The sequence below is a fragment of the Uloborus diversus genome, chromosome 2 (assembly GCF_026930045.1).
Source record: "Uloborus diversus isolate 005 chromosome 2, Udiv.v.3.1, whole genome shotgun sequence".
Taxonomy (NCBI): domain Eukaryota; kingdom Metazoa; phylum Arthropoda; class Arachnida; order Araneae; family Uloboridae; genus Uloborus; species Uloborus diversus.
Genome location: NC_072732.1, coordinates 93383655 through 93409401, shown reverse-complemented (window position 1 = coordinate 93409401; position 25747 = coordinate 93383655). Strand labels below are relative to the sequence as shown.

The 25747-nt window shown below is 32.1% G+C and overlaps 1 protein-coding gene across 1 annotated transcript in view; it reads left to right on the top strand.

Moving 5' to 3' along the window:
- Positions 1-25747, top strand: part of LOC129216429 (nuclear pore membrane glycoprotein 210-like) — a 191021-nt gene that overhangs the window by 6753 nt on the left and 158521 nt on the right. Inside the window, exons 3-15 of the mRNA XM_054850644.1 lie at positions 4012-4099; positions 5572-5722; positions 11066-11195; positions 12197-12325; positions 15837-15905; positions 16235-16341; positions 16886-17026; positions 18262-18402; positions 19196-19369; positions 20125-20230; positions 20318-20404; positions 24413-24561; positions 24635-24743. Of these exons, the coding sequence (XP_054706619.1) occupies positions 4012-4099; positions 5572-5722; positions 11066-11195; positions 12197-12325; positions 15837-15905; positions 16235-16341; positions 16886-17026; positions 18262-18402; positions 19196-19369; positions 20125-20230; positions 20318-20404; positions 24413-24561; positions 24635-24743 (1581 nt within the window). The remainder of the gene's footprint in view (positions 1-4011; positions 4100-5571; positions 5723-11065; positions 11196-12196; positions 12326-15836; positions 15906-16234; positions 16342-16885; positions 17027-18261; positions 18403-19195; positions 19370-20124; positions 20231-20317; positions 20405-24412; positions 24562-24634; positions 24744-25747) is intronic.

The following is a 25747-nucleotide window of genomic DNA, read 5'->3' as shown; positions in this document are numbered from 1 at the left end:
GTTGCATCTGTATTTTTCTGGTATTGAGAACTACAGATAAGTAAGTGCTAAGAGACTGACTGAAAACTTAAATATGAGAGTGGCATCTCTGTTTAAACAATCACCCACTGCTATAACATAATAATTTATACTAGCATTACATAAATTAGCATAATAATTTACATTGCTTTTGGTTAGATTTGGTTTTTTTCACCACTTACCTATTGCTGTTACCATGGTGTTAATATTTTTTACCATATAAGATTTAGCTCAAGGCCACCCCCTTTTTTCCCCCCTAGCGAAAATTGAAAATCTGTTGGAAGCCCTGATATTGAGCTTTAATGCTTTTCGTTTTCGTATAAATGAATTTACCCAAACAAAAAGTTGTGTGAAACTCGTTAAATAAATTATTTTTTCACTTTTGAAATGAACTGTACTTAAGTTTTTCCATTAGTTCATTTTTCAATTCACAGAGCATTCTTTCAGAAAGAAATTAGGTCCAGAAAATTTGTCGCATAAAGTAAAATAAAATTCTGCCACAGGGCATGGAGTTGAAAAAAAAAACCTTTGAGAGGAAATAAAAATAATACAAATAAAACCTGGATTGGAAATTACATCAGAAATTTTCAGGATAGATCCCAAAAGACCTTCATAGCTTAGGTAGCCTTACTGCAATAATACAATTGCGCTATATTTCACTCTGCTGTGCAATTCCTTACTTTTCTAATGTAACTTAAATAAAAAGATCTTCATTTAAGTTACATTAGAATATATATATATATATATATACATACATAATGTGTGTGTGAGCATATGAGCAGACATTGTGCATATTTTACATAGTAACTCAAGGTGCTTGAAATATTTTATTTGAGCTTAATGAGTTTTTTTTAAATTTAAATTAAGTGCAGACATTAAAAAAAAAGATAGTCGATAATGTTAACGTACATTTCGGCACTTTCAAAAGTCTTGCATCCTAGCAGTGGTGAATGCAGGATTTGGATTTCTCCTACTTTCAGTGAAGTGAATGAAGGCATTTTCTTTAAACAAGGCCGTTGTGAGGCTGCAAGATAGAAAGTCCTTATTTTTGTTTAGGGGGGGGGGGCAGAAGGAGGAAGAGGTGTCATTATTAGCATTTGATCAGTCAAATTAAGAGAATTGCGTTATATATGCGGAGAAAGAAAACTAACAATATGAATCTACAGGGTCAAAGTGCAACATTCACGATCAGTCCTCCACTGGAAATTATTTGAAATTGTAGTTCTAAAATTGCAGTTTACACGATCTCTGGTGATGTTTGGAGGAGGGGAGGTTCAGGTACTTTTATGAACGGTTCAAGCTCGGAGACTCTCCTTTTAAATTTCTTAAAGTCCTAAAAATGAAGTTTTTGACTATTTTTAATGATGGGGGAGGGAAGAGGGGGATGAATTGGGGATGCTCTCTAATTTTTCGAAAATAAAATGATATGGCCTAAATACGCTCGGTTGTAGACTATCTCTGTTGAAATTTAGAGAAGAGAAAGAGTTTGGGTGACTTTTCCCCAGAAAATTTCTGAGTTTGACATTCTAAAAACACTATTATGGGCCATCTTAGTAAACGTTAGGAAAAAGGTTTGAATTCTGAGCATCTCCTCCCTTCCCCCCCTCCGAAATATTTTCGGAATTGAAGTTTTACAAACGAAATTTTAGATGAGTTGTAATAATGTGGCTAGGAGAGATTATTTTGGGTACTCCCAAATTTTTTTTTTCAGAATTTAAGTCTAAAAATCAAAATAGTAAGCTATCTTAGATGACAAGGGGTAATGTTCAGAGATCCTCAACCAGAAATTTTTTTGAAATTTGAGCTCTAAGAACAAAATTTTATAGGATCTTTGACTATTAGAAGAGGTACAGCAGGCACTCCCCTGGAATTTTTTTTGAAATTAAAATTCTAAAAGCCCATTTCTTGGCTGTTTTTGATGAAGTTCAAGGGCAAAAAGGGGTTTGGGGCTCTTCCTCGGAATAATTCCAAAATTAAGTCTTAAAAATGCAACAGTAGGACACCTTTCAGGATAAGGGTTTGGGTTTAGAGAATCTCCCACAGAAATTATTCGAAACTGAAGTTCCAAAAACTAAATTTTAGACGATTCTGGATAATGTTAGAGGGAGTGAGTTCGGGACTCTTTCTCGGAAATTGGTAGAGGTTGAAGTCCCTAAACCAAAGCTTAAGATAAACTTAGAGGATGTTCTAAGAGGTGGGAGGGGTTGCTGTAGCCCCTCAGCCCTTCTTCTGGATTCGCCATTGCGCTCAAGTATTGATGCTACTCTAAAATGATGCTGTTTTTTTCCCCATGTATTTTAATTTTTCAACTATGCAATGATATATTTTTAAATGTAGGGATAATGTTGTGACCCCATAAGAAAAGTTTTGCGAACACCTTGGGGGTCGTGTTCCACAGGTCGAGAACCCCTGCATTAAACTAGCCCATATTGTACGATGGCCATTAGCAAAATTGATTGTGCTCGAATTTTTGGAAGAAAAGTACCTAGAAAAATATTTGGCTCACTTAGAGAAAATGATTGAAGAATTTTGTTCAGTTATGAAGCCTATAGAAAATACAAACTACCAAATATTTTTTGAATCATCAGATCTTATGCGAAAATTTTGAGGTGTGACAGTTTAAACTTGTTAAAAAGACGACATTTGCAAATCAGAAGGTACATATGACTGAATATGAAGACCTTGCAGAAAGTGGATTTGTAAAAGCATATCTTAAGATATTAAAAACTGATTGTTGCCTGACTGAGGTGTCTGATTGGACCTTCTGGAAGCAGCTTGTCCAAATTGCATCGACTTGTTGTAGACTGTAGTACAGATGAAGGATACAATTACTTCAATTGTGAGTTTTTATGCCGCAGAACAAATTCATATAAGTAGAAGGGTGGAAATGGAGCAGACTGCTCCACTGAGATTTTTAGGGTTTTTTTGGGGCGAGGAGAGAGGTGGGGAACAATCCCAAAACTATTATCTATGCCAGCAAGGAAAACAAATACATTAATGATCTTAAATGGGAACATGCCCAAAATAATTCAGTACAGAACCTTTTATCCGGGATCCAGAAAACTGGAACTTCATTAATCTTCCCGCTGTAAATATGCATTTTTGCCAATTTTTGAAAAACTGAGCATTTTTTCTAAGTACCTAAAAGAGTATGAGCAAATGCTTTATGAATACCGTATTACTCACCTATAACTTGGGAAATTTAGTACAAAAACAAACTTCAAAGTATCTGATACACAAGGCAAAATTTCCAAAACATTTTCCCGAATAAAACTTAAAAAGGACATTTAAAAATCTGACTTTTTCCCTATTTTATTCCAATTTAAAACTAAAGAAATAAATATTTAAGCATTCTAACGTTCTAATATAATTTTTTTTAATTGAATTTGCTGTTTTTTAAAGCTGTTAGGAGCAAAAGTGCCTATGCGAAAAGTGCGGGAGAACGCCAAATACCACCATTCACATTCATAAATATGTTTCTTGCCCTTCATTTTCTGTCTAAAACATTATCGAATAAAGCAATGATTTTTTTTATTTTTATGGTGTTGTGAATATGTATCATTTTTAGGATTTTAAATGGTTCTTTCATTTAATGTTTTAAAACATTTTGATATTTATAGGCATTTCTAATGTTTCACTTCATCTTTTAAGATGCATTACAATTACAGTAATTTGGGATTTTATAAACAATTGGCAAACAGCATTTTTTAAGGATCCAGAATGTTTGGAAATTCAGATATCCGGGATAGCAATTGTTCGTTCCGAACATCCTGGATAATTGGTTCTCTACTGTAGTATAAAAAATTTTCAGAACTTTCTTTTTCAATTATATCGAATGGGATACCTTTCAGACTCAATTTTAGAAAGTAACGTAATTTTACTACCTGTAACATAAAGGGGCAGTTTAAAAAGTTAAATATAATTCATATGTTTTCATATGATGTCTCTAATGCATAATACTTTTTTATTGTTTAATTTTTTTTTAAATTATAGGTGATACTTTTTCTGGCTTGGAAGGAGTTGCCTTTCAGTGGTCATTGGAGAGTGAATCACATGCCACAGATGCTTATGGTGTATTACGGTAAGTTTTTTTTTTTTTTTTTTTGGTTCAGTATATATATATTGAACCCCAAATTCGGGATCATACAATTCAGCGCGTTATCAAAAATTCCAGTTTTTTTTTTTGCAATTCTATATTTAAGAATCTCAAACCAACTAAGGCGAGTAAATTTTGATTCAAATGGACTCTATATTGTTAATACTGCTCTGATTAAAAAGAGGATACTCAGGAATAGGAAATAGTACCAGTAAACTTTGATTATAGACTAATTGAAAAGCAAAAATCAGGTTTGTTGGGAGAGGGGATACCCTTGTTTATTCATTAATTTATCTGCCATGCTACTACTTCCCAAAAAGTTCATTTTTTTTGGTTACCCAGGATAATCTGGGTAGTATGGCTAATAAATCAAAGCAAACCCTTAAACATTAATGACTGACTGTTCATTAGAAATAAAAATCATATATTGCTGCAAAATTATACATAATTGTTCTTAAAACATAATTAAAGATTAAGAATTGTAAAAAAATCAAAACAGTTACAATATACAAACCAATACAAACTTTATCATTATAATTCAGCTATAGTAGTGTTTGTTAGATTACCATGTTTTATATTGTACTGTCCATGCAGGAGCTGTAAATTAAATCAAAATAAAACGTGAATGCTCGGCGTATGTATATTTATGGTCTTGATATTGTATTTAAAAATTTTCTATGTAAACATAAAGTTTTAGCTGGCTGTGTTAGATTCTTTTCATTTTAGGTTTATTAGTAGGAGGTTTTTTAGTGGTCAGGGAACTAATTTCGCTCCCAACCCCCAACCTGAATGTTCCGGTGTTTCTTATCGTCTGGCACCTGTCCGGCTTGGGTGACCCTACCAGTAGCAAGCTACTGTTGGCATAGCCCTCGAGGAATGAGTACAGATGGCATACCAAGGGCTGCCTTGGAATATAAGCTAAAGGCGGAAGAGATAGGGGAAGACCATAGGTAGAGGCAGGAACAGGCTTATAATCTTTAACCATCTTGAATGATGATGGTGATGTAACACATAAATTTTTTCAAAAAGCTACAAATTTGATCTGAATAAATGAGGTTCTGCTGTACAACCAGCACCTTAAAAAATCTTTTATGAATGTGGACATCATTAAGTTTTAGATAATTTAAATCAGAAAAATTCCTGAATACAATGACTACTAACAACTAAATAGCAACTGATTTAAGTGTCTACTGGTCACTGAATAAAAATTTGAATTTTCAGGCTGAGTTAAAACCAAGAATTAAATAAATAAAAATGGTCAAGCAAGAATAAATCTTAGGCACGAAACCAATACAGATGAAAAGAGAAAAATATTTCAATTGTGATTAAAATCACTGATGTCAACCAATTGATTTAAATGGTTGGCGCCTTTGTAAATCCTCTTCAGTTTTCTTACTTAGTTATTTGAAATATTTTATTTTAGCTTCCACTATAGTAATATTGAATACTTGTTTCAGCTTTTTGAAGTTTGCCGATTCAGTTTATAAGACACCCCCATCCATAGAATATTGGGAGAGACAAAATCTACATGGCTCAATGATTTTAATTGAAGGATCCAAAACAGGTTCTGCAAAAGTAACTGTCAAGCCCTTAGATCCTGTGTATAAGGTAATGACATTGTTGTTTCTTATTTGCTTTTATTTATTTATTTATTGTTAGCTTCAAATGTAAAAAATCAAATGTTTAAGACATCCAGTCTTTTCATCGATAAGCTCATTTAGCCTTGAAAAGGACATGTATGCAAAAATTTGCATTTTTTTTTGCAATTATACATTGTTATTTTTTGATTTTGCGTTTGATGACGATAGGAGAAAGGAGAGTTCGGTGGCTGTGTGTGTTCCAATATTATTTTTGTTATTATTTTTGAAGTTTTGAAAATCAATGATAGCTATATCTTAAAGCATTTGGGGGGGGGGGGAGTTGGTTGTTTTCCTTCAGAAATTTTTTGATATTGAAGGCCAAAATATGCACCGTTTGGATATGGCTATGTTTGGTGACTTATAGGGAAGGTGTAAGGTTTGGAGCTCAAACTAAATTTTTCCAAATTTAGCCTCAAAAAATGCAATTTTAAGCTATTCTTAGTGATTTTAGAGAAAGAAGTGGGTGATCCGGGAGCTTTCTTTCCTGGTTGTTCCAAAATTTTTAGTTGAAAACCATACTTTTTGAAGCTTTGGGCCATAAATGCAAAACATTCCGTCTCGGGACGGATTTCCGTCTTGGACAAAATTTCTGCGGCTGACATCGGGACGGAAAGAAATTCCATAACTCTTGTTCATTTTTTACTTAAAAAAGAAAACTTGATTGTTCCAAAAATATGCTTTAATTGCTGGACCGTTCCATAACCACGAATTTACATCGACATTCTTTCGGTTTTGCGCCATGGGCTTGTTTTGTTTGCAAAGTGCTTTTGGAGGAGTGGCTTTTGGACTTGTGCCGTTTGACTTCTTTAGGTATAGTTCTGTTATTTCCAACTCACTGCATTGCAGACTGGGGAGTTGCTCGCTAGTCTCCCTGAATTTTTGAAATAATCGTCTATAATTGAAAATTTATCCTTTTTACTTGCTATTTTCTATCATCCTTAAGGGTTTTTTCTTTTCATTTGCGTTTGGTGTTTTTTGCAAACTTTTCACGCATAAATGAAAATTATGTGTGCTCTTAAAATGTCTTAGAGTTGAATATGAATCACCGATTGTGAGTGATTGCTGAGGAGATGAAATGTTTATGCCACAGCAAAGGGTTTCCACATACCAGAAAATTTCTCCATGCTGAACTATTGTCAGTGGCAGATGGGACAGCATGCACTGGCCCTGGCATTCAAACGCCAGCCGGCCCCTTAAGAGAGTTGCTCCTTGAAGAGGAGACGTTCCTCTTCTAGTTTTCTCTAATGTGAAAGAGAGTGGATCCAGCTCCTAGTTTTAGGAAGAAGTTATCGCTAAAATATAATGGCTCAAATTAGAAAATTTGCTTTTACAAATGTGGAGAAAATAATTAGTCCACCTGTATAGTAAAATATGTAATATTCGTGCAAATAATGGGAGAGGGGCACTCCCCTGGAATTTTTTTGAAATTAACGCTTCAAAAATTCATTGTTAGACTATTTTTAAATGATCTTGGGCGATGTTTGCGGGAGGAAGGATTTGGAGAATTCCCCAATGACTTTCCTTTAGTTTTTTACATAAAAAAAGAAAAATTGAGTGTTTGAAAAATATGCTTTATTTTTTTACCGGACCGTTCCATAACCACGAATTTACATCGACATTCTCTCAATTTTCCATCATAGTACTGTTTTGTTTGCAACATGCTTTTGGAGGAGTGTCTTTTACTCGCACCGTTTGACGTTTTTTAGGTTGCTCTGTTATTTCCAACTCACTGCATTGGAGACGACAGAGTTGCTCACTATTTTCCCTGATTTATCGAATTTATCGTCTCTGTTTGAAAATTTGGCCTTTTCTCTTCCTATTTTCAATCTTTCTATTCCTTTCGTTTTTTGTTTTTTTTTTCACTTGTGGTTTATTTTTTGCAAAAACTGTCTTAGAGTTGAATCTGAATCGCCAATCGAGAGCAATTGCTGACAGAATGAAATGTTTACGCCACAGCAAATGGTGTCCACATACCAGGCAAAACAGGAACTATCAGGGACTTTAAACATTTTAATGAAAATGGGAATTTTGAAAAGAATCGGGGGGGGGGGGGGTATTTCAAGATGGTTTGAAATACCGATAGGCAACTGTTCCTGCATTTTTGACATGTTTCTGGTAAAATGTTCTAAGACTTGAGGAGTCACTAAATTCTAATGTCTTTCCATCTAACACTCGCTAGAATGGAAATATGGGGGGGGGAGGGGGGGAGAGAGAGAGAAAAAGAAACGAGAAAAATAATGGCAGCATGAATTTGCAAAAAAACGCTGCTCTTACAAAAGGGTAAGACTGAGGTCCTAAAACGTTTGTATCTTGGACAATCTGAGATGGTGGGGGGGGGGGGGGGGGCTACTCAAGGGCTCGATTATAAAATATAGAAAAACTGAATTGAAAGTCATTTTTGAAGCTAGGAGTGGTTCGGGATTTTCCCTCTGTTAACTCTTAAAAATAATAAAAAAAGGGTGCAATAAAAAAAGGGCACTGTTGATGTTATCAACTTGTTGTTACATTCGTTAATAATGGTTCACAGCAATTATGAGCCTCTTACTTTTCACATAACAGAACTAATAATGCAGTAAAAAACGTTTGATTTTGTATAGTGAAGCACGCCAATGTTCCTGATAAGGAACATAGAAGTTGGATACCAGACAGCACATTTCTGGTGCAATTTTTTTCCTGTCATGTTTGTTAATCAGCATGATCCTTATTTATTATTACTCTAAAATTCCTAAACATTCGGCATTTAAAAAAAATTCTACAATTTTTTAATTAATCTCCGTAGAAATCGCCAAAAACAGAATTTTTCGTGTATTTTTGTTTGCCATAAATATTTTAAGAGGGTAATAATTTTTCTTTCAAAAAATCAAGTTTGCTTTTAATAGTATATAAAAACGTTTTTTAATCCTCAAGAGCAAAACTTTTTTTAAACAATTTTTTAAAATTGATATTCCCATTTGAGAGCATTGGCGTTTAAAGGGTTAGTAATTTTATCCATTTAAAAAAAAAAAAACCCTCATAATTTCATGCAAATAAAGAAATTTCTCAAAAAAATTATTGTTCTGTGCTGTGTTATAGAATAGAATAATTGTATGCTCTGTAATTGGGTATTTATTGGTATATCAATACAAATTCTTCTATTTTGAAACAACTATGGCTAATCAAGTTCAAAAAAAACCATGAGTATTACAACAAACTTTATCAGTCAAATGAAATCAACATTTTTAAGGTAAATTTTCAAAAAAATTTGGAGGACTCCCGGACTTCTTGCTGCAGTGGTGCATTCAGGGAGAGGATAACTATACTGGTGACCCTCCCCACAAAATGCTGAGTTGATGATTTTTAACAATATTCTTCATTATTAAAGAGAAGAAAAGATCTCATTTTGGGAAAACGCAGTTATTTTAAGAAGAAAAAAAATGAAATTTGAAAAGCGTTTATTTCTTTCAAAAAGAAAAATTAACCTTTAAATTTTTCAACAGCTACAGATTATTGGCGACGAATTGTGTGCCCCCCCTCACACAATCCTCTTTTCTTCCCTATTCCCTCCTCTCCCCCCTTTTTAAATTTTTTCGATTTTGTTTTATTTTTTCTATTACCCTCAAAAAATTTCTTCTCCGAAGTCCTCTCTCCAGCCAAAGTTATTACGGAGTATCTCAAATTTCGTTCCTTGGGCTTCACTTTTGCAAAATTTCCAAAGAAGATCCTCAATCATCTAAAAACATTGAAAATCGTTTAAAATTTCGTTTTTTGGAGCTTCAGTTTTGAAAAATTGCAGTATCCCTAACGTTACCAAATATGGTTTTACACTCATGTGTATAAGACTTTTAATTTTGGAAAATATTCGAACAAGGGTCTTCGACCCCCTTTCTCTAATATCATCAAAGATTGTTAATATTTTGGTTTTGAAAACTACTATTTTGTAATATTTAAGTGTGGGAATCTTTTGGGACAACAGCCTTTGAAATCCTACTATTGCAATTTTTTCTGGGGCATGAATCCCCTTCCAAACCAGAAGCTAGATTCGCCATTTGCTTGAAACAACATCGACTTTTGTTCAAGACTTTTTCTGCAGTTTGAAATGTTATGAATTGCTGATCCCCTAATATTGCTAAATTTGGTTTACATCAAGTTTTTTAGACTTAAAAGTGCGCCCCGCCATAAATTTATTTTCTGATTTCACCACTGCTTTGTTGTCCCATGAATACCCCCTCCCCCACCCCCAGATTCCTGTTACTGTTGCACCCTCGAAATTTTCGGCCTAAATCCGTCTATGTTGGCACTACCTTGGGTAGACTTTCCGATCATAACTGATTTATGTTGCAAAAGTGAAAATCTTGTGTCCCAAGCGATTTTATTGCTGCAATAAAAATGTTTACAATCAACAAAAAAACTAATGGGGGGGGGGGGGAGCCCCTAAAATTATCCAACATCATCTAAAATTGTGTTTTTGGAACTTACAATTTTGAAATATTACTGAAGGAGAGTTCCTGAACTTTATCTCTTCGATAATGCATTCAAAAAGCTTATAAACGTTATGAAAGATGGAGAATGATTTCGTTTTTAAAGCTTTAATTTCGGAGAGAGTCCAGAGTGCCCCCCCCCCCCTCCTTCTCTAATATTTTTGAAGGTTGCCCAATATTGTGATTTTGGGACTATCAAATTTAAAAAAAAAATGATGTAAGAGAGTCCCTGAACTTCACCAGAATGGCCTACTATTGCGTGTTTTGGACTTCAATTAATAAAAATTTTTGGGGAAAGACCTCCAGACTCCCCGTAATTGCTGGTTTTTAGGTTTTTGGAATTACGATATCAAAACGCTGTAATATTACAATTTAAACTAAGTTCATGTTGTTAGAAAAGTCAAAAGCTTAAAATTCAAAACAAACAGATTCTAAAACTGCCTTAGTTAAAAGGACCCAACATTTATTCGTATAATTTTTTCTTTAAGAGCACATGCTTGAGGGGGGGGGATATTTTATATTTTCCATCTTGAACACATCACCAAACTTGCATCCATGCTTTGGACTTATCAAGGAGGGTCATGACTCTCCTGGATCTGCGCTTCAATTTGCTGTCCCTGCTACAAGGCTCAACTTGATTCCTACTAAATCCAATACAGCATCTAATGGCACCAAGATTTTTTTCTTTCTGACATTATGAATTTTGCCGCTCCAAAAAAATGCCATCCTAGGCGGTGGCACAGGTCACCTGCCCCAGGATCACCTGTCTGGTGATACTTTGAATGTGCTTGTTATTTTTGCAACCTTTTTTTTTCTCATACTTTGTTATTGTATGTGTGTATTTTCTATTCTAGAATGTACAGCCATATGAAGTAAGTTTAGTAATTGTTGCTAATTTGAATTTGAGACCTGCTCACACTTATTTGTTGCCTGGTACAAAAGTTAAATACAATCTGGAATTAATCAAGCAAGGAAAAGCATTCCGTAAGTTTTCATCTCTTACAATATTCTATACAGTAGGTTTCCAATGTTTTCTTAATTTTCTCCTTAATATATGTAATATTTGTAAAAAAAATTGAAAATTGAAATTTTGTTTAAACAATGAAGATTCATATTTTATATGAAAATCACAAGCAGTGAAGACATGCACATATTTTGAGTGTTGCTCAGTTTTTATCTGTTAATTGTAAGTTCTAAATTGGAGTGCAGAACTTAACAATAATAAGGTATTTGATTCTTCTCATTAAAGTAATATTTTTATGGAAAATATCTTCCACGTATACACAGCAATTTATGAAAGACTTTAAGGGGAAATAATAAGATCAGTGCATTTAGATATTTTTTATGGTAAGCTGATAATAAAATAATGAATATTGATATCAATTTATAATGCATTGAGTAGCAATTCTTAAACTTTTACAATTGCATTAAATACTATGTTATTCATCTATCATATGAGAGAGTGAGAAGCAAAGGGATGTAAGTAGACTATTTAAAGCTTCGAGTAATCATGTTAAAAGTTCAGATCCTTGGTAGGCTTTCATTAAAAAAATTTTCTAAATTATACTGTACAGCAGCACCTACTAGGGCTACTAGTTCTATTTTTTCCCCGAAATCAGAGGAGAGGTTTTCCTATCATACATACAAATTATCTCCAGATTTTTAATTTTGTCACTTTGCTTCTCACTGGCTTATGTGACAGTTCTATTGTAAATCAATGCATTTACAAAGTTGAAATTAAATATGTAATATTGTAAAATGTACGAGTTTTGAATATTTAAAAGTCCTATATGCTAAAATAACAAAAGACGAGAGATAACAATAAAATAAGGAAACTTGTACTTATCATGGCATTAACAAGGGTTGATATTTCTTTAAATAATTATTATCCATATAATTTTATTATCTAGAATTATGAAGTAATGAAATGCTTTATATGTGCTAATTAATTTTCATATTAACAGTTATTATTTTTTCTTATTTAGCTATTAATTTACCTTCAGACCAGTATTATCTTGAAGTAATTGATGAAACAGTTGCTACTTTAGATTCTGCAACATCAGTTGTTACTGCCTTTAAATATGGATCGACAAATATTGTTGTAAAAGATAGATGTATCCTTTAGATTTTAATTCAAAGGGAAATATGCCTATTAGAAGCTAAAAATCCAAAATTTGGATGTAATTATCTGCCTAGAATTAAGAAAATCTACCATGTCAGTTGCTTTAAGTACGGAACATTATAACCTAGTTCTGAAAATATTTAAAATGATGGTCTTTTCGGATAGTGTAAATAAACCTTTTGTGTGTTGTGACATAGTAATAAATGTTAAAAATGAAATGAAACCTAAATAGGAGGCAGACTTATTTAAGAAACTGCTTTACGTGTGTATTAGTGAAGCATTATAATTATTTTTTATGCTGAATTTTCCTAAATTTTCAAAAATATCCAGAATTTTGATATTTATGATATTTTTTAGTCACAGCAAACTTAAAAATCTTTCAATAGTAATTGAAACCTCGAATCATTATTCATTTTCTCATTTTATTTCATACATAGACTTAACATTGTTTTTTCCTAATATATGTGTAACATTTTATGCAGATATTGCCTACTTACATGTTTCCACTCTAGAAAAAATACCCTTCTCAATGATTTTGCTCATGCTAATTAAAACTAAGCTCAAGCAGATAAGTTACCAATTTAAAATAGATTTTCCCTTACTTTAAAATGCTTATAACTATTTTCATGGTTAATTTAGATACTTGGAGTTTTCGAATTCAATGGAGGAAAATCTTCTAAAGATGTATTTTGCATGGTCTTTCGGATGAGATGAAAATTGAAGATTTTTTTCGGGTTGAAAGAGCCTGAATTCCATTTTGGGTTCTAAAATTAAAATTTGAATGGTTCAGTACTTTTTTGCCCTTTGAAAACCCTCCTACGACCCTTCTTTGGTGTAGAAGTATTTGCTTACCCAATTTGGTCAAGATCTCATGTAAACTGGATTTTTATAACTAAAAGAAACTATATTCTGTGCTTTATTTATACAAACAGTTGAACTCGGTTAATACAAAATTACGGCTAAAACGAACATTTTGTTAATTAAGTTTGGTATGCTATTGAACTACATTAAAAATGTCATGGATATTACGTGGAACTAAAAGAAAGTTTCGGTTAAGACGAACAACACTTCTAACCTCTTCACACAAAAAATTCCTGATTGATTTTTTTTTTCTTCTGATACTTTGTGTCATTGCAGAAAGCTCACCATGTATTCCTACCTATGAGTAATTTCCCACCTGTCTTTTAGTTATCAAGTGGCGACAGCTGTTCTACCTTTTCTACATAGCACTGAAAATTTTAACTGACAATAACTGTGGTCAATGCAGCCCCCTAAGTATTCCTTTATCATTGTCTCCGAGTTCAAGCTTATTAGCTCTCAAGAGGGTGAGAAGTGCTTTGGACTGCATTGAGCTGGGCTATTGTTAGAGCCAAGGTATTTTCCCCCCTATTGTTATTCTGAGAATGAAATCATTGAAACTCATACTGTTGCAGTGGCGCCGAAACCATGGGGCCTGAGGGTGCCCGAGCCCCCTCAAAAAAGTTTTTGAGGGGGCAGAGCCCCCCAATAATTTAAGAAAATTATTATCTATTTAATGCTTTCCAAAACTCGAATTTGTTTTAGTATTTTTTATTTTCTTTCTTTGAAGATAGTTACCTTGTAAAATACATTCCGTAATGAGTTGAAACAAATAATTATTATGGTAAGAAGCAGGTAAACTGAAAACGAGTGGTGTGGATAATGATAGTGTTATGGTGCTGCGAGCACTTAGAATTTGTCCCAGTGTGATAACCTGCGGATCAAGTCTGTCCAATCAACAACGGAGCAGAAGCGATAACCACCGAGATATTTGGATGAATATACGATTCGACCAGTCGTCGACTTCAAGTTCAGTAATCTAGTCAGGCGGTCAACATTTGCACCTTTTTAAAGACAGCCCTAATATTGGTGTTTAGAGCAATTTAAGAAATCTCTGTAAAAATGGAGAATTAACTACATACAGAATGTTAGATTTATAATTTCGAAATATTAGAACTATTTTATAACCGTATTACTATAGTACTGCATTAGTTATTTTCAAATATTTAAATATTTTTATGGTATAAGACCCTATAAAAACGGGCTATTTACATACTATATAAACTTTATCAACTAATATTAAACAAATTAACTTTGGGATATTATTTTTATTTAATGAACTCTGAACCTTATTCAAAGAAGGTTTAAATTAGCTATTTCACTTTTTAATCAAAGTGCGACAGCAATATTTTATGATTTTTTTTAATGATACTTTAAGATTTATTTAGATATAATTTCAATCTTTATATATATATATATATATATATATTCACTGTTCTGTAATAGTCTAAAAACAAAATTATTTTACTATAAATTAAATTAATTTTTCACGAAAATACCGTAAAAGTGTTTTTATTTTCTTTTCCGATTTTCAAGGCCAAAACATGTGTCAAGTTAGTGAGAATAGAGTTTTCGGGATTCTAATGTTGATAGTATATTGCTCTAAAGTGCTTAAAAAACTAAAACTTACTTTTTCCATTTCCAATTTAGAAAATTTATCTTGGTTAGACTCGCGGTATGTCCCCCACCCTACCAATATTTTTTGTGTGTAGGCTCCACTGGGATGCAAGTCAAGTGCCCTACTTTATATCAATGCCTAGCCACGGCACTGCACGACGACTTCCCCCAAAATAGAACTGTAAAAATGTCCTTCACTGAAGACAAGTGACATGATCTAATTGAACCAGAAAATTTAGGTACCAATTCTTAGATTGACTTTGAAAACGTCATGCCACATATTGTTTGTTTGTATAAATCAGAAAATATATGTAAATTGGCATTTTCAAGATTCAAAAATCTGAACTTTATTTTTTTGGAAAGGGGGGGGGATCCGTGTGATTACATGTCCCGTGGATCACCGGTGACGTTTAGCCCCCCCCCCCCCCCCAAAAAAAAAATTTTTTCGCAAGTCGGCGCCCCTGTACTGTTGCTGTTTATATTTGAACAGGTTGATCTTTTCCCTTAGGACATTGATAAGACAAATTATTTCATGTTGTAACTTAGCTTACCTTTTCTGGCTCCTGAAAGAAAAATCCGTGTTATTTATCATGACAGTCTATGTTTCTTACAAATTAAATGCTGCTTTTTCTGGTAATCCTTTACAAATCAATGGTGAGCGGCATAAAAAGAAAAGCACTATCAGCTCGTGAAATGTAAGACATATAAATGACTAGCAATGTATTATGTTATATAACTAAGGCATACATAGTAAATTATACAAATTCATTTTTTCGTCCCCAATTTTACATGTTCATGGTTAATAACGGCTAATACGAACAATTTGGTGGATTTTCGACAGTTGGTATTAACCCAGTTCAACTGTATTATGATAATGTTTTTATATTTTTGAATTAATTCTTCTACTTTAATTACTTTTTATTACTAGGTCAATTTAAATGTTTTTTCATAAAAATATATAGGTTGTTATGATTTTCTTGTTGGTTTTGTTTCATATTTAAACATGTAATTTTACTTAGCATTTTAAGATATTACGGGGCGTGAAATTGCTTACCTGCCATCGTCTGTCATACATGTTGCTGTGCCTTCGTACCTTAGTGAGTAATTTTGACAGTTTTCATATCATACATTTAAAAGTCTTTCATTATTGACTTCCTGACTGTAAGAATTAAAATGGTGCTAACAGAAATTTATTCTTGCATGCATTAAGTATTAAATAGACTTTCTTTTTATCCTTATTGTAAAATAAAATCTATTGTAATTTTGTCTTCTTTTTTTTTTTTTTTTTGTGTGTGTGTGAAATTTTTTTTCTTATGCTTGAATCTTGTGCTAGTGAAAAGGAAACTTTCTTTTTAGAATAAACATTTTCTTTGTGCCATTTTTTAAAAAGTCAATGAATAGTTATATATATAAAATTTTCTTTCAGCTCTTTCTGTATCTCCTGGAGATAAATGGAGTTTGGAAGAACAAAAAACTTACTTTGTTTCTGTTCAAATTTATGATCGGAACAGCCATCCAATTTATATTACAGAGGTATGTTTCTAATTTCATCCTCAATTAAAGGTATTGTGTTGTGAGAACTTTTTTCTTCCACTAAAGTTTTATTTTGTGGAATTAAAGTATGAAATTTTTAGGTTTCCTTTTTTCCATTCTTATTTTCCTTCCCTTGTCATATAAAGTTGTTTGATATGATCTTAAAGTGTCTACAAAGGAATACCAAAGGGAATCATTTGGTAGGCAATATACAATGATAAATACATGTAAATTTATATGCAATAAAGTTTGAAAAAACCCAGTTTGTATTTGCAAGATAGTGAATTTTTAAATTAAGCCCAATCAAAAAAAAAAAAAAAAAAGAAAAAAAAAAACTGATGGGTTGAATGTGTAAACCTTAAATGAAACTGAGCATCCTTACAAAATTGTTTTTCACATGAATTCATAATATATTTTTTTAACTGAAATTAGTTCAAAATTATGATTTATGCCTGTTAGTAAAATGTGCAATTATCATTATGTCCGTTTAAAAGTTTATTTGTTTTACACTCTTATTTAATGTTTTTAAACTGTTCTTTTTCAGGATGTTCGAGTGTCTCTGCAATTTCCGGCTAAGTATTTTCAAATATTGCAGAAATCAAATAACGGAACATTCCAGGTTGTAAAAACACTTATTCCAGGCTCCTGTCAAGTTTCTGGGCAGTTGCTGGGTGTAGCTTCAAAAGTAAATAAACTTTTTTAAAAAAGTTTGCAACCTTTTTTTTTTTTTTTTTTGTAGTGCTAGCCTTGCTTAAACAAATATATGCTTCTATAATTCTCCTGATCAATTGAGTTAATTATTTAATTATGGTTCAAACTTTCTATGTTTGTATTGTATATGCAGTTGACTCTCGGTTTAACGACGCTCTATTTAAAGACGCTTTCTACTCAAGGATGATTTTTTGTGGTCCCTTGAAAGTTGTTAAACAGAGAGCCAATTGTATATGATTAAACTTACTAATCATTGTAATTCATAAATAATTATTGTTACAGTATGAAAAGTAAAATTTCTGGAACAAGTTGAATAACCATCAAAATAAAATGCTAATGGTAATTTAAATGCATATCAGAAGTATAAAGCCCTTTGAAGAGCACTTTTTACATTGCAAAATTGATTTTGAATTTCCTAACATTTTTTTTGAAAAAAAAAAAAAAAAAATCATAGTGCTAGCTTATTTATAAGTTCTTTGAGCACATTTATGAAGTTCTTTCTTTAAAAACAGTATCATAAGCCACCTCTGAATTTTTTGTCAGACTTCCTCATTGTTTCAAAAATTTCAAACTATCTACAGAAAGTTTTACTTCAGGCCACTATCACCCCTGGTGTAGATAGCATGTTTCTGTTTTTGTTATGTACCTACGAGAATGAGCTAAATTTCTTTTTCTGGCAGCTGATGTTGCTGTAGCCTCTAGGATTTGCATTGACATATCATATGCTGGGCAAGTTTCTTGTCCCTTATAACAGTGAGATTCGACTGGATTCATCTTCAAAAATACTTTTGTGCTAATGAAATAAATAAGTTATGCCGAAAACTTAACATTTTCCAGTTTTATATTTGGCAGAGTGTAAGCAGACTGATATAATTTCAAAGCTGGGCTATTTAACCTTCTCAATTGTACATCATTGAAGTTGTATAGTTTTTTTAAGTGAGTTTAAGTTGAAAGTTTTAAAGTTGATGAAGTAAAATTCTAATTTGAGTTAGGTTAAATTGTTAGGTTAATGTGTTTACTTCTAATATTTGTAAAGTGATTTATTGTATCAAAAGTTATTCCTATAAGCTTTTACTATACTATTTAGAAAAAAATGATTTGTATATCTGCATTCCTTGTTTGAAGGAGTTGAAATTGAGTGATTTTTAAATTTTTAACTAGAAAAATGGTTAACATTTTACCTTCTTCATTTGCACTTATTATTTATAGGATGGGCTGGTTCATAAAGTTCAACCGATAGTTACTGCATCACAAGATGTTACAATATATGAAAGCATAAGGATTCATCCTGTCAATACTTTGCTTCCCTGGGATCCTGTTTCCAAGCCTATTTATTCAATTTATCTAAAAGTGAGATTATTTTGAAGCATGTTTTTTAAATTTTTGCTCATAACACTATTTAAATTTTTTATTTTCATTTAATTTTTTGCATTATAGTTGTGTGAACATATAATTCATATTTTGTTTTAGCATTCCAAGTAACAAAAAAAAAAAAAAAAGAATAATAAAAATAAAATAAACCCTCCAAAATTTAGTTATGTTGCTGTGTTGTGCATAAGAATAAATAGTGGTGTGTCAATCCCAGATTTCTGTTCTTTATCTGGGAGATAAGGCAATATTTTGCTTTGTCAATTGGAACAGAAAAGAGATCCATGCAGAAAGAGAGGCAGTCACAGACCAATTTTAACTGTAGAAATTTTAATGTCCAGGTTAACTGAAAGCCTGTTGGGGGGCCAAGAATATTTTGAATCTGGTAGTAACTGTCTCAATTCAGGACAAACATCTTTACTTTACTTTACACATTCAGTGTCCCCTGTACCTACTACCATATGTAGTTTAACTATTTTAAGTTTGGTTAGTTAAACTAATTCCTATGAGTGACTAGTATTAGAAGTGTTAAAAGTAAATGCCATTAGATCATCAACTATTGTGCATCTAATATTTAAGAGAATTTTTTAGTCATTATATAAAAATTACTATTTTAATTTGGGTAACTAAATTTTTATCATGAAATAAATTTTTGGACTTTTGAAATCATTATAGAAAGTTATATATAAATATATATAGAATATTTGCTTGAATTGCAAATACAGAATTTATGAATTTGAAATTAATTTATGATCTTCAATTTACTTTTAACTAGGCATCTGGTGGGACTGGTAGTTTTAACTGGATGTCTAGTGATCCATCATTAGGTTCTGTGCAGGCAGTTTATACAGATGATGAACAAAGGGCCCAAGTTTCAACTTTTGGTCTTGGTGCTTTCAAAGTACATGCAACTGATGCTCACATTCCTTATTTTAGTGGATCAGCTGAGGTGAGATATTTCAAGTTGTATTTTTGTAAATTGTAAAATTTTTATTGAAATTCATTGGTAATGTTATTATTATTATTATTATTATGTTTTTTTTTTTTTTTTTGCCTTTTTTGGTGTTTAAAAAAGTCATCTCCCTAATTTTATAGAATCTGAACGTTATTTTCCTATTATTTAGTTAAGATAAAAGTTAAGTTTTTCATGATGCAGTAGAATGTCTAAAAACCGGAACACATTCCCATGAAGTTTCAATGAACTCTCAAGAACTCCTAAGTTCTCTCAGCCAAAAATCAGCGATTATTATTATTATTTTTTTAATATGAGTTAGTCCTTCAAAAAAGAAAAAAAACATAAATTAGTTCAATTTTCTTTGTGAGAAGTTAATGTGTTTTTCAGGAGTTTGTTTGATTTTCTTTGTTCATTTGCTTGACATTAGCTCATCACGGATTGTAAATATTTCCGCTTTATGTTCGGTGAACAGTGAGAGTTAATTTTTGTAAACTCTTGTTTAAAAACATGATCACTTATTGTAGCGTTATGTGCTGTATTTTGTTATTTATATACATGTTAATATGAATGATTAAATAGCATACTAGTTCCCAAAATGAGTTTCTCTTGGTCATTTTTGTAAATTTCGACTATTGTGGTCCCCATTTGATCGGATTTTTGAAGTAATTTCCTAGAAGAAAAAAAAAATAATTTCTGTGTAAAAATTTGATTGTTGACATAGATTTTGCAACCAAAATATATCTGTGTAGGTGTCGATACAGCCCGTTGTGGACATGCAGATTTTGCCATACAATGTAGAGGCTGAGATCAATGGGTCATTAATTGTTCCAGTTGCAATGTATGGTTATTTACCAGGTGAATATTCTTTAGTGATTTTTAAAACGATTCTCAATTCTCTTTTACTTTGTTATCGGATGATGTAGTTTTCTTTTTTCCTTTTAGATAAAGTTACAAAAATGTTTAATAATTGCTCTGAAGTACCTCTGAACGTAATAATTGATGACAATCAGAAATTAACTCTTATAGATGGTATGTATTACTTTCAAACTGTTTTATTCTATAGTGAGAAAAACAACATTAAACACAAATTTACAAAAAAATTGCGAAACTTTATATGCATGAGCTCACAACTTTCTTTATCGAAAGTGGCCCTTAGAAACCCTAAAACATGTAACTGAAATTTTTTGCAAATTTTCGTTTTTAGTTTTAACATTGTTTTCCTTTCTATTAATTTGAGGAACAAAGCTATTTAACTCTTATACATTATCTGTTTTTACCTATGGTTGAACATCCCAAGTGCCTATTTAGCCATGGAAGTTTTCCATTTTTAAAGGTACTTAAAAAACAAAATTAATAGGGCATTTTAACTACACATGAATAACAAATATTTTAAAAATTACGGGCAAGGTCAATGAATATTTTCCCCCATTTTAGAGGGGCTGTATGTTTTAACTTTTAGGGGGGAAGATAATGTTTTTGAGGCGTATTTTTAGAAATTAAACAGATTTTAAAGCATAAGATAGTCTGACAGGAAAAGTGATTAGTCAAACTTGTCTTAGTACTGCAAAAATCAATTCAAAAAACTCATTACATAAATAATTGTGAGAAAACATGTGCAACCCATGCATCAGTTCGGTAACATATAGTTTCTACTTGGATCTTTCGGATTTGATTGTTATGGAGATCAAAAAATCTCGCAATAATTAAAATGCTTTATTGTGGGAGCCAGGACACAAACCTCTGCACAACTAAGCACCAGGATTTCCAACGGATCATGTGCTGGCGCTGCCAGCATCATCGTGGAGTGATATGTAACGCACAGGAATCAGGAAGACGCAACTTAAACACGGATCAGTTCATGTCACACATGCAATGGAACTTTACACTTTGAGGTACCAGTACAAAAGGATAAACGGGGATAAAATATGCTTTGCAATCTTCTGTACAGGGTTCGTACGGGTCATGGAAATCCTGGAAAGTCATGGGAAAAAAATAAGCACATTTCAGACCTGGAAAAGTCATGGAAAATTTAAATTTTCATTCAAAGTCATGGAAATTTATTTAAGGTCATGGAAAAATGTCCTGGGCAAGAGAAAGTAACTGTATCTGAAAGAGCATTAAAAATCTTGAGTGATTTAACAGTATTGCACATAAAAGCTATTAAAACGCGAAAATTGAACGATTCCAAAAACAAATCTGAATTTTGAAATCTCATTGCATCCACTTCTGTTGCAGCCACTTGTCATTTTTTTGCAATGTAATTTTATTGCTTGCACACTCATTTTGGATTTACTATTATTTTCAATGCTTCTTACATTTTTTATTCTGTAGAGTGAAATTTCACATTCTTGATTTTGCCACGCCCACTCAAAAATGCAATTTGATTGCATCAGAGTTCGTTTCCATCACTTGTAAAAACTTTATTATTAAATTTATCAGAGTTTATCTTAATTTGTTGAAGGTTTTAGAAAATAAAGATCTTTAGTCAGGCGATAGCAAACAGAAATAGGGGAATTCTAATATTCTAAAACTAGTGCCCAACACACGGCCCGCAAAACTCAATGTCAGGAATCAAACACTATGTTCTATTATTTTTAAACCTATTAATTAGTATGCATTTGAATATGTGCAAATAAAAGTACATTTAAATCACTATTGAATGTTTTTTTAAAAATAAATATCTGGTTTAGAAACATTAATTTACTACAGAATGTGACTTTACTTTAAAGAACCAAAGTACTGTTAAATTACGTGGATGATTAAATGCATTGTTGGTACTAAAAGGAAACTTTGGAAGCAAATTTATTGAAACTTATTAATGAGTCATTCAACCCTTTGTCCCATTCATTATCATTCTGCCTGTTTACAAAAAAAAAAAAAAAGTTAGACATTAAACACCATTATATTCCATTCACTGTATTTTTTACTTACATATATGTGATGAAGCCAAATAAGAATAGCTTAGCTTAGTTTTTTTGGTGAACTCTGATATTTTTTCAATCATAAGTAAGTGCTTCAATGAAATAGTGGTATTCACGTAAAAGTTTTGCTGATGCTCATTTCCAAAAAAATTAGCAGGCTTGGTATTAAATTGTACTATTCTCTTCATGTAACAAGGTCATGAAAATTTTTATGAAGTCATGAAAAAGTCTTGGAAAAGTCATGGAATTTTTTCATCCAAATAGAGTATGAACCCTGTCTGTATCAAGCATGTTTTCCTTCTGCAGATTTGCAGAATTTCCCTTTAATTCTTACCTTTTTAGAAAATACTACAAATGAAATGCTTTACTTTGGCTGGGCTGGAGATTTCATTCTTTAGAATATAATAATTTTCTTTGTGTAGTGTGTATTACATTCATGCCAGAGCTGATGTAATGCACATAATCAATTTTGTAAGTTTAATATCACAAGAACAGTTATTAACAAAGGCCTTGCATGCCTTTGAGAGTTCAAAGTGTTTTGTTTTCTTTATTTTAAACTTATGCCTTCAAATCAGTCCATTAACCCTTAAGTAGTTGCACATTAGTCTATTCCTTTCCCATCAGGGGTGCCCACCTAGGGGGGGGGGGAGGTCATGGGGCAGACTGCGCCGTTTGTTAGGATACCTAATGTTTTTCAGAAATGTATACTAAATGAATACATGTAGACTGTTGAGTATGACAATTTAATCCTTTTAAAATCAATAAACCATTTATTAAAGCTTAAAAACTGGTAATAAGTTAAAAACTGGTTAAGAGTATGTGCAAAAAAAAAGAAAAAAAAAATGACTAGGCCTTAGGGTAAACATTTAAGTTATCATCTAATAGATAAGTAAAAATAACCGGAGAAATTTAAATTGATTAATTATATCACCTATACAACTCCATCTCTTATACCACAGCCGAACAGCAGCTAAAGACGAATATGCAACACTAATACTACATGACAAAAATCCTATAATACTACACATGACTGCTATTTAAGACAACCATCCCCAAGTCCTACTATTTCATCTACTAGCCTGCGATCTTATATACAAGCTCAAAAGCACGTGTACGAACCTGATTGGCTATTAGTGGCTATCATTGTTATGCAACAAAAACGCACCCCAACTCATCCAATTGGAAGTTACACCCAGTGGCAACTGGGGTAAGCTTGTATTTCAAGTAGAGACTTTGTGAGTGTGGTATGAAAGCAGCAATGGCCCAAAAGGAGATTGAAAAATATCGGCAAAATAGCCGTAAGTAAAACCCCTTATAAACTTGTATAATTTAGTACACTAATGAACTTATGTATTAAGTAAGCTACAATAATATACTTTAGGTAACACCGTTGAAATTTTTAGGAGGGTTTTGATGGGTAATTTTCTCATTGGGGGGGGGGCACCCTTGCGTTTAGGGAAGATGGTCAGCCCTTCTTCCCATGGTCATATATTTTGCTCCATCTCACCACTCCTTATACTAATAATGGGGCCCATCTGTTTAGCTGATCTTCCCAATTTATTTCAAGGTTACATAACTTTCGGAAATGTATATTTGTCATTTAAACCAATAGCGCAACAACCTAGTCAGATCTTATTTTCTCCCTGACAGTTACATTCTTTAAGCACATGCTGTAAGTATTGTTCTTCATTACATACATTTGTAAAATGGTATCTATTCCATTAACTGAAACAAACACTAAAAGAAATTAATGCAAAATTCTTTTTTATCTCACAAACCGCTAGGGACCAAAACACCAGCACGAAATTAATATAAGATGCAACGTTAATCTTTTGGATTGATTTTGAATTACTCTTGTTTCCTTCTTTTTCCCTCCCAAAGTCTAAGCAGGAACCCTGAGTAAGTGAGAAGAGTATATGAAAAAAAAATCACACATTACAGTGAAGTACTTTAATTCCAGGTGAAACTTTTTTCAGCCATTTAGTTTGTAAAATTCACTGTTATGTGGCTTATGCTTGTTTGTTGCAGTATTAAATTAATTTTCTAATGAATTAATAAATAGTATGTTTAACAGTTGAAATTACACATTTTGTACAACCCTTTGTATTTCCAATAGGTGTAACTTCGGCTGTAACCTTTTCGGCATGTCGAAATATTTGCTTCAAATGTCTTTCCAAAGGTTTTAGTAGAATACGAGCAAAATATGAGCTTGAAGATATATCATTGAAAAAAGCTTTAGTTGTTGGATGCTATACAAAACTAAAGGTATCTTTTTCATTCATTAATTTTATATTCTATGTTTTGTATTTTGATCGAATGCAAACTAAAGTTTTTTTAGGCTATATACCCACGAAGCGAAGCTTTAATAGCTGCAGGCTCATCTATGGACTTGATTTTTGAAGGTGGACCTAATCCGTGGCCTACATGCAAAGGACATTTTGTTGAAGGTATAATATTTTGTTTTCTTAGATTATTTTTTGTACTGTTGCTGGTTATGATGGTTGAGTTTCTTACTACAATATAAAGTACTGACATTTAGGTATGTCATAATACAAAAGATAAGGTTATGCTTCATGGAAATTTTTTTAGAAAAAAGACTTTTTTAAATTCATAGTTTCTTTTCAAGAGTCTTAGAATTTTTTTAAAATTTTAACCTGGTACTAAAAATATCTTGTAAACTGCTATTATCCCAAATCTTTATTACAGGATTCCCATGGTCCTTGATAATCCTTGAATTTTGTCTCGGCAATCCGTGGCCCTAGAAGAGTACTTGACTTTTAAATGGGTCCTTGAAAAATCTTAAAAATGCTTGATTTTTCTGACAGGTCTTTGAAAAAGAGTGGCAAGCCCTTTTCACTTTTTCCATCTTTTACTGATTACTTTTAAATTTTTCATTTTTTACCATTTTTTGTACTCCAGTCCTTATTTTTTTTCACATTTCTAAATCGGATTGCAATCACCTCTGTGAAATTCACCCACGTTTAAAATTAATATTACTTTATTTTATTTTACTTTTCAGCTCAAAGTTATTTCTATAGAATTAAGGAAGTATCTTTGTGCTGTGTAGGAGGTTACTTTAGTCTAATTGATATCCGATGAACAACAGATAAGACGTTGACCTTCTTTGTTAATTGGCTTAGAGAATTTGCTCCAGGGTTTAAGCTGAGTCCAAAAGTTTTTTAGCAAAAAAGCTAAAATTGGGGAAAAAGTTTTAGCAAAAGGCTAAAATGTTGCACATTATCATCTTTCTAAATGCCTCAGTGTGTTTCATCTGCAGTTGAAAATTAAATTCAAATTTCATCTATGACGTTTTTAAAGAAATAAGTGCAGCAGCTATTTTATTTTTTTAATGTAAAATAAAAAATTTTGCTTATCATTAAAAAAAAAAAAAGAAAAGTTTGGTTTTTAAAACGTTGCAGTCCCTTCCTCCTAATAAATGCATTATTGGGAG